This window comes from Cyprinodon variegatus, unplaced genomic scaffold, assembly GCF_000732505.1.
Source record: "Cyprinodon variegatus isolate N-32 unplaced genomic scaffold, C_variegatus-1.0 Scaffold248, whole genome shotgun sequence".
In the NCBI taxonomy this organism is placed as follows: domain Eukaryota; kingdom Metazoa; phylum Chordata; class Actinopteri; order Cyprinodontiformes; family Cyprinodontidae; genus Cyprinodon; species Cyprinodon variegatus.
In genome coordinates this window covers 422,877-438,854 of record NW_015150701.1, presented here as the reverse complement: position 1 = coordinate 438,854, position 15,978 = coordinate 422,877, and the positions used below count along the sequence as shown (strand labels likewise).

The window sequence follows — 15,978 nt, the reverse complement described above, 5'->3', positions numbered from 1 at the left end:
AATCCTTTCTCCTCTCACTTTCATACTTAAAAAAATAAATGAAAACTGTAGAAACCAAACTCTTTGGAAGCCCTTCATGCACAGATCCACTGACAAAAACATGGTGTCAGCATTATGCATTAGAGATGTTTTTCTCTAGCAAGGACAGGAACCTGATGGGAACACGGATGCAGCCAAGTTCGAGAGAAAACCCCAGAGCTACAGTGCAATGCTTTGGATCAAAGCTTCTGGGCTGATGGACAGCTTTAAGGTTTTCATCTGTTAAAAAAAGCTATTTGGGTAAATGACTTCTAAACTTAGAAATAAATAAAAGCTCAATCAAAAACAACAGAAGAATTACTTTCAAACAGCATTTATTCCTGTGAGAAAATATTGTCCTAGACAGACAATAGATCTTGCAGAACATTTTAAAGGACAAGATTAAAAAATCTGCCACTGAGAATGATCAAAAAGAAAAAAATCTGTAGGCTGCTGCCTACAGGCGTATGCCACCATGTCTCCATTTTCCTCAGACATGTTGGTAAACACCATCACTACTATAAAGAGCTACTCAGCTTCATACATAAATCTTTTTAATAATTCAGTTTTTAAATAACTCCCTCTATGGCAACACATAAATTAAATTCTATACTTGATTTTTGCATTCCTTAAATTACTTCCTGTAAGCGAATATAAACATACATTTACATATTTACAAAACTATACACATGCACTTTTACCACACAGATTGTATACATGTATAAGCTGTACATTAACAGACAACAGTAGGTTTTGCCACACATATTCTTCCATATATATATATATATATATATATATATATATATATATGGCTCCAGGAAACACCGTTCGTGTAGGTTTTTCTATTCCAAAAATTAGACCATTTGTGCTTTTCAAGTCATTCCAGCCAGATTTAGAAAGAAAAGTTTCTCAGTGGGTTTTTTTCACCTCTGCAGGGGTATCTGCACCGACCGCTCTCAATCTACTAACATATTAACAGTTTCACAATATGGAAAATAATCAAACACCAAAACAGTTTCACCAACGGCATGTGTAAACGTGTAAAAAAAATGTTGGCACTGTCCTTTTGGAAGAAAACATTTGGGTAGGTATTAAAGACTTCTATGGCAAAAAAAAAAAACTAAAATATAACAGACTGAGCTTGAAGAGAAAAAAAATCTAAAGTTGACTTTGAATTCATGGAAAAGTTTGGTAACTTCTGTTTGAAACCAGATATTTGCATACGCTCCCATCGTACCGTTCAGAAAAGAGGATAGGTCCTGTTTCCTAGAGACCAGCATGTCAACAAATAGAAGAAAAGCAAAATGACCAAAAGATGCTGAATTAAGCTGGTAGAATTATGTCAGAAAATCAAGTACTTTACAAACATTCCTGAAAGGTCAGAGGGGAAGAAGCCAAACTTCTGATCTGAAGATATACTTTGATCTGATAATACAAAAACAACCATTGGTATATATGCAGGGAAAAGAGTCGCAGAGCAAATCTGAGAACAAGACATAGTAAGATGGTGGACGTGTGCATGGGTGTTTGTTTGTATCAGGAGGGCATTAACATAAATGAATGAATCTAAGGAAGGAACATCATTTAAATATTGAACAACTCGTCAGGCATCAGCCACAATTTTAAAGCTTGGATCGTTCAAACCGAATCCAAACCATTGAAATAGTTATAGTATGGGTTACTTTAAAATCCTATGGTATATAAAGTAACGAACTTCCTCTCAATATAGAACGTTTTTTTTTTAAACTGTATGTAAATATCTGGTCTTAACAGTGTGTTTAAAAGAAAAAAAATCCAGGTTTAAACATGTTAAGGTGAAACTTCATACTTCATTAAACACAGTGACATTTCGAGAGCAAATACAATCTAAATATGTTTCGAACCATAAACAATTCCTTCAACAATAAACCATCACATGCCTCCATCACTTTGGGCCTGATTCACAAACTTCATAAGAACACACAGCAACAAGTGGTTGTGGAAAACACCTTTTGAAAATTGTACATAGAAAATAAATAAACTAATTTATGAAAACACACAGAACCTTTTCTTCATAAATTTTGAAACCAAGCAACATTTTTCTTTGCAAAAAAACCTTCAAATACTATCACTATTTACTCCTTTAAGAACTTTTAAGGAAGCCTCTGTAAATTTCTACAGACGGCTAATTTAGAATGATAAAATCTTTTTAAAATATGCTCTATATAAAATTGGAGGGAGTAAAGTTAACATTTCTTCTCACATGGGTTAAATGCACCATGGCGCGGTCGTACGCAGTGTGAACCGACTTCCGAACGCTGGGTTTCTTGCCCTCCATCAGGCGTAGTTTGTCTACAGTGTCATCCATCCCCAGAGGCAGTAGTTTGTTTCGAGGCAGCCACTGCCTGTAAAACACAGATCGTTTTAGAACCTACCCTTCTGAATTCAGGCTGAAGATCCAGGGTTTTAGTACGGTGTCAAATATCTTACCAAGTTCTCTTTGTGTCAAAGAAAAGCACTAAGAAGAGCTCGTGGCCTTCGTCAGTGTGTCTCCATTCACCCAGTTTGAGGACCTCCCCAGGAGGCACAGGGATGGGGATGCCATTATGTAGGAGTCCTTCCTGAGGCATGTCAGGATCAACAATCTGGAATAAAGACAAGGGTCAGGAACCGGCTGTAAATATGAACTCCTGTCGGTACACAAATAACTTTGGTCTCACCATTGCTGGATATGAGGGGTATCCTCTACTTTTGGCCCAAACGAGGTCCAGCGGTGAAAGTTTGGTCTCCCTATCTAAAGAAAGAAGTGTGGACTTTCCTGTGAACAAGATGCTTTATTAGTACCGCTAATCACTGAAAGCAGAAAAGATGTGAATATATTAAAGCTGCATGACATGCTACCATATTGATCTCAACATGATACACACCAGAATTGGAGATGTCTCCATTTTCTTTGTTGGGAACCTTAGCCAAAGCTGGCTTACCTCGACTACGTTTGGGAGGACAAGTGCTACAGATGATAGGACAGAGGGAAGCAGTAAAGATGTGTCATTTTCATCTTTAAGCTAAAATGTTTGTTGTTTTTTTTTTTTTAAATCGTCGTTTCCTAACCAGTACTGTAAACCAAGTTCTCCCCTTAGGGACAGAAAAAGTGAACTAATAAACAAAAGGAAACGATTGTTTCAAAGAATCTTCCTAAAAAATCTTTACTTTGAGAAGACATGATCCCTCTGCTGGAAGTAAAGGTTTTGAAAGGATCTCCACATTAATAAGCTTTCTGGGATTAATAAGCTTTCGGCTAAAAAACATAAGGCAAAAATGATTGATAACAAACATGTTACAGGGGGGTCTGATATTTACAGGTAGCATTTCTATTTTTCACACATATACCAGAAACCTTGTTTTCTTCAAAAAATAACTGTTTCAATAAATTCCTTATCGAACAGTAAAAAAAAATACAAATTTTTTTATGGTAACTGTGGTAAATAAACCTTCAAGTTCAAACTGTGAGTGTTTCAACAACAAAATCATAATTAATAGATGAGTTGTGGATCCATTTTTCATTCATCTATGGGATTATTACAGCGATTATATGGAAGTAGGGATGGTTTGGTGATGAAGACAAAAAAAAACATTTTCCTGCCACTCTATTGTTTAGCTTTTAAATACCTTTAACTAATATGCTGGGAAAAGTACCAGAGTTTTCCTTAAAGGTACAATGGAGGATGTTCTTTTTTTAGGTGGATCATCAAAATAAGTGTTCCTCCTGTGACATGTTTACGTAAGGCCTTACTATGTGCTCGTCCCCATTTTCACTTACCAGTGGTGAGTCATGGTCTGACATAGTGGAAATATTGCAAATCTTTTGGAAAGTAAGCTTGTATGAGCGATGCAAACAGCAACTTTTAAACAGAGCGTGCACGAGGAGAAATGGGCTCGTCCACGTTCTCGCATGCATTTATTAGACGTTCCCTCTGGGAAGCTGGTACAGGGTTGTGCATGTGAATTATTTTTTTGGACAGGGCGGGCCTGTTCAAAAATTTTATGAAAATCCTCCACTATACCTTTATGGAGTATAAAGAAAGACAAAGCGGCCACTTCCCCACCTATTGCTATACCTTGGTGGTAAACCTTTCCTTCTAGATAATAATATGAATTTTGGCCAGCACACTGAGCTGTAAGTGTTGACTACCTGAGACAAAAGTCTTATTATCAAACTACAAAGTTAAGCAAGTGTTTACTTCAGCAGAAAATAGAGGAAAAAAACCTGAGCTGAGAAGATATTTCAATAAATTCTATTAATGTGCTTTTTACATGTATTTCTGTTTTATTCAAGGCACTTAATGTTGCTTTGTTGACCTCTATACTGGGACTAATTTAATTCTGATGCCTTATACTCACGTTAGGTTCAGGTCATCACCATCATCCTCCTCATCGTCCGCAACATCACCTTGCTTTCCAGACGTGTGCTTTCCATTAGTCAGGGCTAGCAAAACCAAAAATTAAAGCTAGACAAGCTGGACCTTTTAATAAGCCTCAAGTATAGAATACAAGTATTCCTTACCTTCATCTTTGGAGGGTGCAGGAGGTTTATCGTGTTCGCTCTCCGAGCTGGGACCTCTGGACCTCAGATGGTGTGAGGAAGGAGACGAGGGGGAAGGGGACGCGTTAGGAGTAGGAGGTAAGGTGGTGATGTTGACACTGGGGGAACTGGGATGAACAGCAGTGCTGTCCAGCCCGTTAGTTTTCTCATTAGAGGTTTTGCCATTTTGCCACTGGGAGGACTTGTTTTTTCGCGCCCCGTTTTTAGCTTTCTTAAACAAAACAGACGTGCGACGGCCAACTCCAATTAGGGGTAGAGTTGGAGGCGTGCCGAGTGGCGTGACCTCGTGAACAGCTTCTGGTTGTGAAGACGGCGTTTCACCAACTTCAGCCTCATCTTCACCTTGGCCTTTGCTCCCACTGCGCGAGGACCTCTGACGCTTGTAGGAGCGCCCCGGTGACCTTTGCCCTCCTGTTACAATGCCCAGGACAGGAGGTTCCAGAGGAGCATCTCCTGGTAGAGGCGATGACACCGGACAGGTGAGCTCAAGCACAGGTGGAGAGTCATCTGTGTCAAGTAGAAATTGATAACGGCGCATTTATTCTTCATCCAAATTCTCCACCATCAACTGGTTTGACATTCAGTAATCTGACCTTTTGACACCTTTCAGTCTTTGGATCAAAGTTAAAAAGGCTCTTCACCAAAGAAAATGTCAACATTAAACAATTAAAGTAACATAATTATTAGTTTTCGCCTCCCCTGAAAAGGGAGCCTGAATTTCTAACCATTTTTTTTTTCCACTTGTATTTTATTTTTATTTTTAATTAAATAATTACAAACAGTAAAACACAGAACATTTGGTCAGTGGTCTACATTAACCACTTTCCCCAAAGGTCCTCATATTTTGCTCGTCACAAACCTATTATAAAGTTCTCTCCATACTGTTCATGTCTGTGGCGTATTTACCTGTATGGGGTTAATATTTGTACCATTTATGTCAGATGGCTTTTTATTTTGCTGCTGCCAACATTTTAAAAATATAAATGTATTTTTTTTTTTATCCCTGGTCCTATTATATGATCAAAACATAACGCCAGTGTTGTTTTTTGAAATGCAGTATTCCAACATCTTCCTAATAATGGGACACGTTGTGACACTACCAGAAGATACATGTAAGACCCACATCCTGCTCTCTGCACGGTTTCCAGCACAGTTGAAGCAATGACAGTGAAAACAGTGAAAATTTCATCTTTGGAGAAATAAAATATTGGTCTACATTTTCTTTTAATTCCTAGAGATAATAGTAGTTACTTGAGGTTTACAAATACTGTACCATATGTCATTACTTATGTCATTTATCCCAGACAGATAGCCTTGAGGTTTTTACGAAAACATCTTTATAAAATGTTGATATCCCTTAACTACTTCTGCTTTAATATGCATCACTTAATATGTGTGTAACTGCATTTCTTTTCACCTAGAAGGTTGTAGGGATAATTATCATTGATGATGTGTGAGTTTGTTACACCTTAATGTTAGTTGCCTGTTACGTTTCAGAACTGATGTTTTCCACAATCGTTTATCTAGATAAAACAGTTCCTCTGTCTGGATATACAGTTATAATCTTCATTCTCTACGAGGCAAAGATTTGGAAATAGAATGAGAGCAGTGTCCTTCAGCTAAGAAAGAAGTGTAATATTTTGATAAGGCTGGAGCCATGGATGTCCACTCATCTGCTAACGTGTCTGATGTAATGATGTGGGAGACTGGAGATGTATAAAATGTCGCAGCTGCCATTCTGTAAACTCTAAACAACTTCTCTGCTCTGAGTAAGATTACAATTTCTATCAGAATCTGTTGTCATGTCTCCTGGTTATTTAATACGTATAAGTTATAAAGTGTTATTTGAAGAGTTCGTCCTAAGTGATCTCTTTTCAGGAAAAAGATCCAGAGAGATAGAGCTTTAAGGTGCATACACAGAGCCTATCTTTAACAAGGTATTGCCTTATCTCTTTTAAATAGTGGCCCTGTCTCTGAAGGTAAATGTAAAAATCCTGATATTTTAAATCATATAATCTCTGTAGAGTTTGCAACATGCACTTTGGCCTTTCTGGGAACATGTATTTAGAACGTTAAATCCTTCAATTGCCCATTCCTTAAATTAAGAATATGCACTACTTGGTTTAAGATTTGTGTCATAAACCAACCAGCAGAATATCTGATTTCTTTCTCCATCTCAAATTTTCTTATTATTTTAAATGGAACCTCCAAGGTTTAGTTTAAGGTGAATCTAGTAATAGATTCCAGTTTATTTTTAATCAAACACCTTATTTACAATCATACATTATACATGATTTACATGTAAGATTTCTATAATTTTCAACATTATTTTGTAGTCAGAATTACACCAATGAATTATAGGCTTGAGCTGTGCTGCATAGAAATATTCTTCTAAATTGGGTATTGCCAATCTGCCCTCATCTTTAGGAATTTTATGTGTTCAGAAACTAGTTCTAAGTTTATCCCCATTCAAAATCAATCCAAACATTTTTTTGTCCCCCTCTATTAATGGATTACTTGGTACTGGCATTGACAAAGACAGAAACAAGTATAGGATTGTAAGCAGCACATTCATCCTGATATTCATCTCTGTGTTTTGGTATATTTATGTACTTAATTATCTATATTTGTTTCATACAACTTCATGAGGTTATATATAATTTGGATTCCCAAGTATTTAATAAACTTTTTATTCCACTTGAATTTAAATTGCTGTATCAGGAATAGAGAGGGACTTTCATCAAAGTGGAGCACCTACGTTTTCTTGATATTTAATTTATAACCCATAAGGTGTTCTTAATAAGCAAATAAAGCTATTCATTTAGGTAAACATTTTTTCTGGTTCTGCTAATATTATTAGCACGCCATCTGCAAACAAAAAGATTTTAATTTCTGTATCTCTGGGCCAAAAGCTAAATAAAAATTTTTTTTTATTTTATACTAACCCTAAAATAGGTAGGAGAAAAGTAGAACAAAGAAAAACCTACCTGACCCAGAGTTTGGCAAATCAGATAAAGGCTCTCTATCCACCTCCATCTTGTCTTTTTTCTTTATCTTTTCCTTCTGTTCTTTCTTCTTCTCTTTCACCTCCTCCTCATCTTCGTCCTCATTATTTCCATTAACAGCATGAACATGTTGCTGCTGACTCATCTTCTGCCTCAGAGCGTTAATCTCCCGGCGTAGCAGCCGGATGCGTTTTGTGCGGCCGCCACTGGTGCGCATGGAGGTGACCATGTCAAGTTTTTCAAGTAAGGCCTTCAGCTGCTCTTCTGTAGTCAAGTGCAGTCTGTTTTCTGGGTCCAGGAGAGAGTCAACTGTGGAGAGACAAAGGAAAAAGCAGGTTAACAGGGTTAGGGTCAGTCAGATGTTTACATACCCTCATGACAGAAAGTCAGTCTTTTCCACCTTTAAAATATTGTTTGATTTTTGAGAAAAAGAAAAATGGGCACACAAGTTTAAATCCTACAGACATAGGGTCAAAGTTTTCAAAATCTGAACTTTTTTTTTTTTTTTTTTGGGCCATATAGTGACGCTTAAAAGTATAATATTCTTGCCTCAAATGACCTTAAAATGTACTTTTGTAGAACAAAGGCAACAAAAAAGTGAACTTCTAACTTAATACCCCCCCGGAAGCTACTGCTGCCGCGGTGCATGCTGGGACAGCTGTCAATCTTGAGAACGGACAAGTCTGCCCTGATGCATGCTGGGTAAAGAGGAAGGGGCGAGAACAACATCCGGGGACTTTGTCCGTTCTCAGTCTTGTGTTCTTGTGAATTGGAACAGTACTAGGGCTGAGGCTGATGACATTTCATGAGCATACGATCACATGAAATGCAGAAGTACACATTTTTAAAAATGGCCAAAACCTCTGAAATATTACTCTTGATGGACATGTATTAATGTGACCTGATGCATAAACCTTTTACGTTGTGTGACTCAGAGAAAAAAAATTCCTAAGAAACAAATAGTTTGTATTTTTAGGTTAAACAATTCAACTTTAAAAATGGCTGGTTAAAAACATCAATGCTCACAATGAATGCATGTATATTTCTAAGCAGCATAGTATATTTAGTGCATTTAGAGAAAGAATACATAGATCTCAGTTTTCATCTCACCATCCTCCCATGTGCACTGACAGAAGCCATGTTTGTTTGGTGCCTCCGGCAGATGCATGCCAGTGCTGGGGTCAAGGCCGATGCTCTGATACTGCCTCTGAGCATGGCGGAGGATGGCTCCCCCCACTTCCCTTAGCTGTAAGGCCGTTTTGTGGAACAAGGTGTCCTTGGAGTTATATTTGAGGCAATTTGAAATCATGAGCTCGAAGTCTTTCTCTAGGTCTGCAACGGAGCAGTAGGCGTGTCCCTCCAGTTTGCTTCGCATTGTTGAGAAATCCATGGGTTCGGATATAAATTCGAGGTAATCTGGGACCTCAGTATAAAATTCAAAATAAAAATGTTAGCTGGTCGTACTCACAGGTAATAGTGCTGCTAAAACAAATGTGTATTGAGGAACTCCACCAACCTCTGACAGATTGACTGGCTGAGAGAAGATGTTGGCTGCATCCTTCTCCTGTAGCTGCTCCAAAGTGGATCGTAGAAGCACCTGCGCAGGTGTCAGCGTCATTTCAAGGGCAGCCTGTTGGATCTTCATCTGATGAGGATATAAACACATAAGAAAGATCAGAGGTATTCCAAAGGGATTTATTAAACAATAAATATACATTTTTGTTACAAGATAAAAAGTATTATTTTTTACAAGTATTTTTTGTTATATGCAAAAGCTGATTATTATAAAGTAGAATACTGAGAAATACATTCTTTGACTAATATCTTGCCTATTCCACTAAGTGTTGCAAAAATGCACCCCTCCTCATTTACCTCTTCTCTTTTAAGCCTCTCTCTCTTGCGGATGAGTTCCACTAGAAGTCGAGCTCTTTCCAGGTCTTGTCTTAATTTCTGCCAGTACCGTAACTCCTCTCTTGCAGCACTTAGCTTCTCATCCGGCTCCTTCTGAACATCAAATTAAAGGCCACAAAATGTTGTTGCATTTAGAGGTATAAATCCCATCTACAACATTTGTAAGAGACAGTGACAAAATTTATTAAGGGATACTGATTCCGATACCACTAAATAAAATCACCCGCAAGCAAGATTTAGGAAGATAAACATATTTTGGAGCAGAAACCAGGAGGCCCATGACAACCAATGAGCTACAGGGATCAACAACTTAGCTGGAGGATTTTCTTGAGAACCAAAACCAACCTTTATATCCAACAGTGAAAAGGAAAAAAAGGCCTTTAATGCAAAACAAAAATTAGATGACTGGTTAATTGATTTGTAACATTATTGTGAGAAAGTTTTTTTTTTTATTTTATTTTTTTTTTTTTTGCGCACAAGGCCCAACCCTGTGTGGTGGAAAAACTTAACAAATGAAGAGGTTATATTTCAACCATGCTGTAAATACACATTTTTTCAGCACAAACAGGTCAAATTGGAGACAGATGGAGCTAAATACGGAGTAATATTGGGAGAAAACTTGTTAGACCAAGAAAGAACTCAGGCAAAGCCTAGTCTTCCAGCAGGGGCAACTATTCCTAACATACAGCCACAGGTTAAATAATGTGGTTTACATCAGTTATATCCAAAGGGAGCTCTAAAGGCTAATGATCTGAATTAGCAGGCCTCTGCAGGGCTACTGTAGGTGACAATATAAGGAGGTAATTCCATAAATTGACTCAGCTGTGTTGGAGCAAGAATACATCAAAGACTTGCAAAACCAACTGACGACTGGATTTGGACGCCCTTAGTTTATATCAAAGAAGATTGATGTGCTAGAATTTCCTGGCTAAAGTCCTGACTGAAATCAATTGTGAATATAATCGATGCTTAAAAACGCTTTCTGTTCAACCTGTCTGGGCTTGAGCTACTTTTCAAAAAACAATGGAAGCAAATTCATGTTTTTAGATGTGTAGAGCACCCCTTTGTGTTTGATTTGGTTTACTGGAGGTGGAAGGAGAAGCTAAAACAACTTGCATCATACTGTTCAGCTTATTATGTTCGCCTTACAACTGGGAGTATATTTAAGCCCATATAGTCCTTTTCTATAGTGATCTAATACACTTAGAGCCTGTGTTGCCATACGAGGCATATATAAGACTTTTTTCTTCGATTAATTTGATTCTGATAGGTGCAATTTAATTTAAAGATACAACTTTTGCTAGTAATCAGCCAGAAACAGGGAAACAGGTGTTTTGCAGAGACGAGCATGCCTAAAGGACAAGGGATGCAAGTCTCGGCAGGATTGTGCCTCTCAGCTTAACCCCAGCACTCACTTTATCCCTCTCTGCCAAAGTTTTTTCTCTCTTATCATCGAAAACAAATCAAATCTAACTTCTTAGGGTTTCTGAGCAAATTTTAAGTCTGATTAAGATTGAGAAGCAGGCACAGGACAAAAACACACACACAGGTAGATTATGAGAGTTAAGTTTCCAAATCAATCTTTAGAGACTTTTTGTTGAGGCTTGACTGAGTGTCTTTTTTACACTCGCTGCACCTGAAATCCTCAGGATCCTGTTGTGGATCTTGTGTGCAACTTTATTGCAATTTAATTTAAACTCAGTAAAATTCTTATTTCCACATGTGTTATGACGAAAGCCTTGTTATTTTAACTGCAGTGTTTACATTATTTGTTGCTATGATGAGTGTTTCAGTTAAATAAATAGAAGTTTAGGAAAAAGTTTATGTATTATGGAATCAGCAATGTGTTTTGTATTATTCAAACAATATGATTATGTTGGAAAGTAGTGTGGGACCGTGCTTCGTCTACTGCATCCTCTTGTCCATCTGAAGCCAAAATACTAGACAGCTGTTCTCACCTGCTCTGCAGTCTTGTGAGTCTGCAGGTGGGAATGAAGTCGGCGTATTAAAGGCATCCCATTTCGTGACTGTCTTTTCAGTAACCAATAATTATGAAGTCTCTGCATGAACTGATTTTTCCTCTGTACTTCGACTCCCGTGCAGATCTTGTTTAGCCTGTGGTGAACAATGTTACATAAAAAAAAAGAGTGATTATATGTTTTTGGGCTAGATGACACATCTGAGTGTAAAAACACTTCAGAGATAATGGATTAGAACGAAAGAAGATTGAAGCACATTAATTAAACAATGTCCAACCTGTGAGAGGGGATCTGAGGCACAAGCAGCACAGGAAGATTGGAGCGGCGTGATGACCCCGACCCTTTAGTGTTCTTCTTCTTCTGGCCTTTGGTCAGCTTTTTGTTGGTTGGTGAAGGCGGGCTCTGAGTATATGACCGCTGTCCACGACTGCCCCTTCCCCCGACCAGCCTTCCTTCCACAGACTCATCCCCTGACCCATCCTGACGAGACCCAACAGGGGAATGATTCTCGCAGAAAGCAGTCTTCTTCACAGAGAAAGTGGTGCCATTGACACCAGTCTCTCGAACCGGGTCTATTTTCATATACAGACCAGCCTTCTGGGCACAGGTAACATGAAAAGCCCTGTAACAGTTTGCTTTGTGGCACTGAATGGAAGCTCCCCTGCCTTTTTGTTTACAGAGGTAGCAAGTGAGCTTCCAGCGAGCTGGAGGGATGTTCTTCACTCCCTCAACTGGCTCCAAGAACACCGTGTTTGCAAAGCAAACCTCTGGGATCCATATGGCACAGACAACATGCGCCCATCGACCGTCACTCGTCTGTTTGAAGGCACCTCCTCGGTTGGGACAGAGTACACAATCTACAGGGCGGGAGGGGGACTGCAGGCAGCAGCGGCACAGCCACTGGCCTTCAGGTACGTAGGGTACACCGTAGCATTCCTGGTGAACCGCCAAGTTGCAGATGTCACAGAACAGGATGACGTTACTGTTCAGACACTCATCATCCAGGCAAACGCAGCAGAAGGCATCCTCATCGACAGCGTTCTGGGATAAAGCTTGGCTGCGGGACTCCAGAATGGACTCCCTCTCCAGGCGATCGATGAGCAGTTCGAAGGTGTCTGGAGACACAGACGCGTGGCCATCAGACACCCTCTTTTGGTTCACCATCTCCAGCCAAGCCAGGTCCTCCTCGTCCATGTCGTACTCAGCCACATTGTCCTGCTCCTCCCCAGACCTTTCTATGAACCGATAATAGGCTGCTGGGAGAGGAGGCGCTTCACAGGGAGAAACTGACCTCAGCTCACGGAAGGTGGGCTCAGGCAGAGGGCTTTGGTGAGATGGGTGCTGGAAAGAATGGGTGGATCCCGTATGGTGCTGTGAGGCAGACCGCTGGTTTTGCTGAGATGTGTTTTTGCCACTCCTCCTGCTCTTATTGTTAGAGGGTTTCCTCCACGGTCTGTTTTTACCTTGGGTTTGCTCGCTGTTCTCTTTGTTGCTGTTGCACTCTGCAATGTCCTGAGCCATCATCTCATCCTCTGTAATGACTGGCAGAGGATCTGTGATGTTAATCCGATGGAGCCTTCCATCCAGATCAACCTCCACAATTTTCTGGGCCTGAGCATACGTCAGAGTCTCCCTGGATGGAGAGAGCTGTAGTCTATAAGGCGAGGGAGGCCTTGGTTGACCAGACTGCCTGCCTCTTCCTCTCCCTCTGCCTCGACCCCTTCCCATGTTGCGTCCTCTAGCAGTCGTTTCACATTCCCACCTGTTATGCTGCCGCATGAGACTTTTCTCCCTCTTTCTAAAACACAAAAAGAAAGAATGCCACGATTCAAGTTGGAGCAAGAAAAAAATATATACTGATGTTCTTCTTTTAAAAATGATTCTATTTAAAATAATTGCAGCTGCTGGTGGTTGTGTAAAAAGAATTGAAAGGTTTTTTTTGTATTGAAGAAACATGTCATCTTAAAACAATCTAATTCTGGTACAGTCCTCCAGAAGGGTAAAATACCATTCCAAAAAAAATATAGTTTTTAAAAATAATGGCCATCAATAGTTGTTAAAACCTGGTGTTTTAAAGATTAAATGATTCAATTTACTCTAATAAAGTTACCATGGCCTTTGAAGGAGGCATCACTGATCCTCCAACTCTTCACGTTTGCTTTTTAATGGTATTAAATAAGTTTTTTTCTTACCAAGCATTAAATCCTCCAAAATCTGTCTGACTTGGAGATATATAAAGATGTCTTTCTTTCCTAAATAAGGCGAGATCGTATGCTTACTACCTTATGTTTATGGATTGAAAAAATTGTCATTATATTTTTATACAAAGGTCATGGATTGCCAATTTCAAGTTCAGTAATAATACGAAAAACAAATCTTTATTAAGTTATAGATACATAAATATAATCACAACAATGCCACTGGCAATTTGTTAAATACTTATTTTTTTAATTGGGTTTTCCCCCCACCAAATGTCTGTACTAAAATTTTGATGTGACCCTCTGATATTATGTTTCAAAAGCATTGTTTATTTATTGTAAATTGATAAGTGATAATTTCCTAATTAAATTTTTGCTACATACAGATAATAAGCAGTTAGAATTCAAATATGTGTATTATTTATTTGTCTTTAGTAATTTAAATGTTACATTTTCTCTAGAACAATTTAATATCTGGGCGAAAGGAGCTCGGGTCTGGTGCCTTGCTCTGTAATAACACAGCTTGTCACCTCAACCAACCTTGCTGCACAAACAAAAATACGGCATACTACTGCTTGCATGCGTTTATCTTAGCTCTCTCCCTATTGGTCCATCTAAAGACTCTGTAACGCGGCTCAACGTCTCAGTGACCAATCACAGGGCAGCACACTGTTTTTTTTTTTTTTTCCTTCTTGTTGCTGTGCATAGTTAGGTTGTGAGTGCTAAATACCAACCCGAGAAGCTAACATCTGTCAGCCATTTTAGGCTCACGACAGCAGAGACAGCGCCTGTTTTGCAAGTTCATTAGCAGCCCAATTATACATTCCAACTGCAAGCAAAGAGCAGGTGCTTTTTACAGCACCGTGCCTCAATGCATTAACTAACAGCATGCATATAGTAGAACATGATAAAGAACAGAACAACGTTTCGGTTAGTTCTTTGTGCTTCAGACCCTTGCAAAATGTTGTCTCTATCCGTCTCTAAGATGATAACGTTGTTCGGTTGGACATGACACACGGATATAGTGGGGGGAAAAACGGCATTTATTCTAAATGGTGCTGAATATGCTGTGAAAATTATTACCCGCCTGGCTTACCTTGATGAACCGCCCTCTGCGGTGCCAGGGAAGGGAAAAACTGCACCTGGCTAAATGTCAGCTAGTGACAGACTCCGACCGAGGCGGACATGCTAGCCGTTAGCAGCGTCATCTTTAATGCTCCGCTTCTCCGCCGCGGCGCCGCTACAGCACACCAACCCGACCCGGTTTCATTGGTGCGACTTCAGCCTTTGGAACGACGGCGGTTGGAAAGTCCGAGACTGCAAAATCTCGAAGATATCAATTTAAAGTACCTAGGATGAGGCTAAATATTCAGTCAAGATGGCTTGAAAATACGCCCCTTTAGGAGAAAAAAATTACATCGGCCAATTGTCGGTCGCCGCTTTACCTCGCACGCGACGCGCACCGGTTAACGGTTGGTCCGCGAGACCAAGCGGGCTCATCGGATCTTTCGTGGAGCTCATCACAGATAAAAGCGATGAGAAAAGCAACGGGAAGGGTGCTGCGCGCCCTCTGGTCTCATCTACTTCCACTGCCACCTTACTACACACCTAATGCACCCATACAATGCATCTATACGGCATCTGTGGACTCTTATCTATCTGTGTGCAGCGGGATATTTTATTTTTCTTTATAGTAATGAATATATATAGCAAGATTTCTATGATTGTTTTCAAATGATTCAATATTAATAAAAGAAAAGAATATATGTTTATGTGTACTTGTGCTTTGGCGATATGTTTAAAACTACCTGGCCGTTTTTTTTACTTTTAATGAGTTTATTTGACAGGGAGAGTGAGCATTAATAAACATATCTATAAATGTACCAGAATGACCCTTAGCAGCCAGTTTCCCCTTGTCTCTGACAGATATTAAAATTATGGTTAAAAAACATATAGTGTAAGACAAAAAAAAAAAAAAAAAAATATATATATATACTGTATATATATATATAACATGAAATAATTAATTGAATTAGTGCTGACAGGATCTACCTATCAAGTATGAACATTAGGATGTACCAGCTGTTCTGCTGCCATCAACACCTTTGTTTATAGATGTTGGAGATCAGCCTGTTTTTCCAGTGTCCTGTTTCTCTGACTGACTGGCTGGATGTGCTCTATTCATCCTCTGACACAGAGCTCGTCTGCCTGGTTGTGTGTTTCCTAGATGGGGTCGTCTTTTTCAGTTGCTTTTTGTATCTCTTCTGTCTCCTTGAACCCCAGTC

At 39.2% G+C, this 15,978-nt stretch overlaps 1 protein-coding gene across 4 annotated transcripts; it reads right to left on the bottom strand.

Moving 5' to 3' along the window:
- Positions 1-808: 808 nt before the first annotated feature.
- LOC107089342 (bromodomain and PHD finger-containing protein 3-like) lies at positions 809-15,492 on the bottom strand. Of its 4 annotated transcripts, none has more exons than XM_015382077.1 (13): positions 14,790-15,492; positions 11,773-13,293; positions 11,475-11,631; positions 9,478-9,606; positions 9,122-9,250; positions 8,716-9,034; positions 7,588-7,914; positions 4,562-5,107; positions 4,399-4,483; positions 2,925-3,007; positions 2,718-2,815; positions 2,488-2,642; positions 809-2,402 (listed from the first exon to the last, which is right to left on the bottom strand). In XM_015382077.1, the coding sequence occupies exons 2-13, from the start codon at positions 13,272-13,274 to the stop codon at positions 2,219-2,221; spliced, it is 3,714 nt and encodes a 1,237-aa protein (XP_015237563.1). In that variant the 5' UTR covers positions 13,275-13,293; positions 14,790-15,492; the 3' UTR covers positions 809-2,218. The 4 variants fall into 4 exon arrangements, with proteins under 4 accessions (XP_015237563.1, XP_015237565.1, XP_015237561.1 ...); XM_015382079.1 differs by having other exon boundaries at positions 8,716-9,028; positions 14,790-15,489; XM_015382075.1 differs by having other exon boundaries at positions 9,478-9,609; positions 14,790-15,485.
- Between the last annotated feature and the right edge of the window lie 486 nt (positions 15,493-15,978).

What these genes read in the sequence shown, in the direction of transcription:
- LOC107089342 (XM_015382075.1), bottom strand. Translation starts at nt 13,274, where the DNA reads ATGCGGCAGCATAACAGGTGGGAATGTGAAACGACTGCTAGAGGACGC. An exon ending in CTCACAAGACTGCAGAGCAG is followed by an intron (nt 9,610 to 11,474) that starts GTGAGAACAGCT and finishes TTTGATGTTCAG; the next exon opens with AAGGAGCCGGATGAGAAGCT. An exon ending in AGCCAGTCAATCTGTCAGAG is followed by an intron (nt 9,035 to 9,121) that starts GTTGGTGGAGTT and finishes TTTGAATTTTAT; the next exon opens with ACTGAGGTCCCAGATTACCT.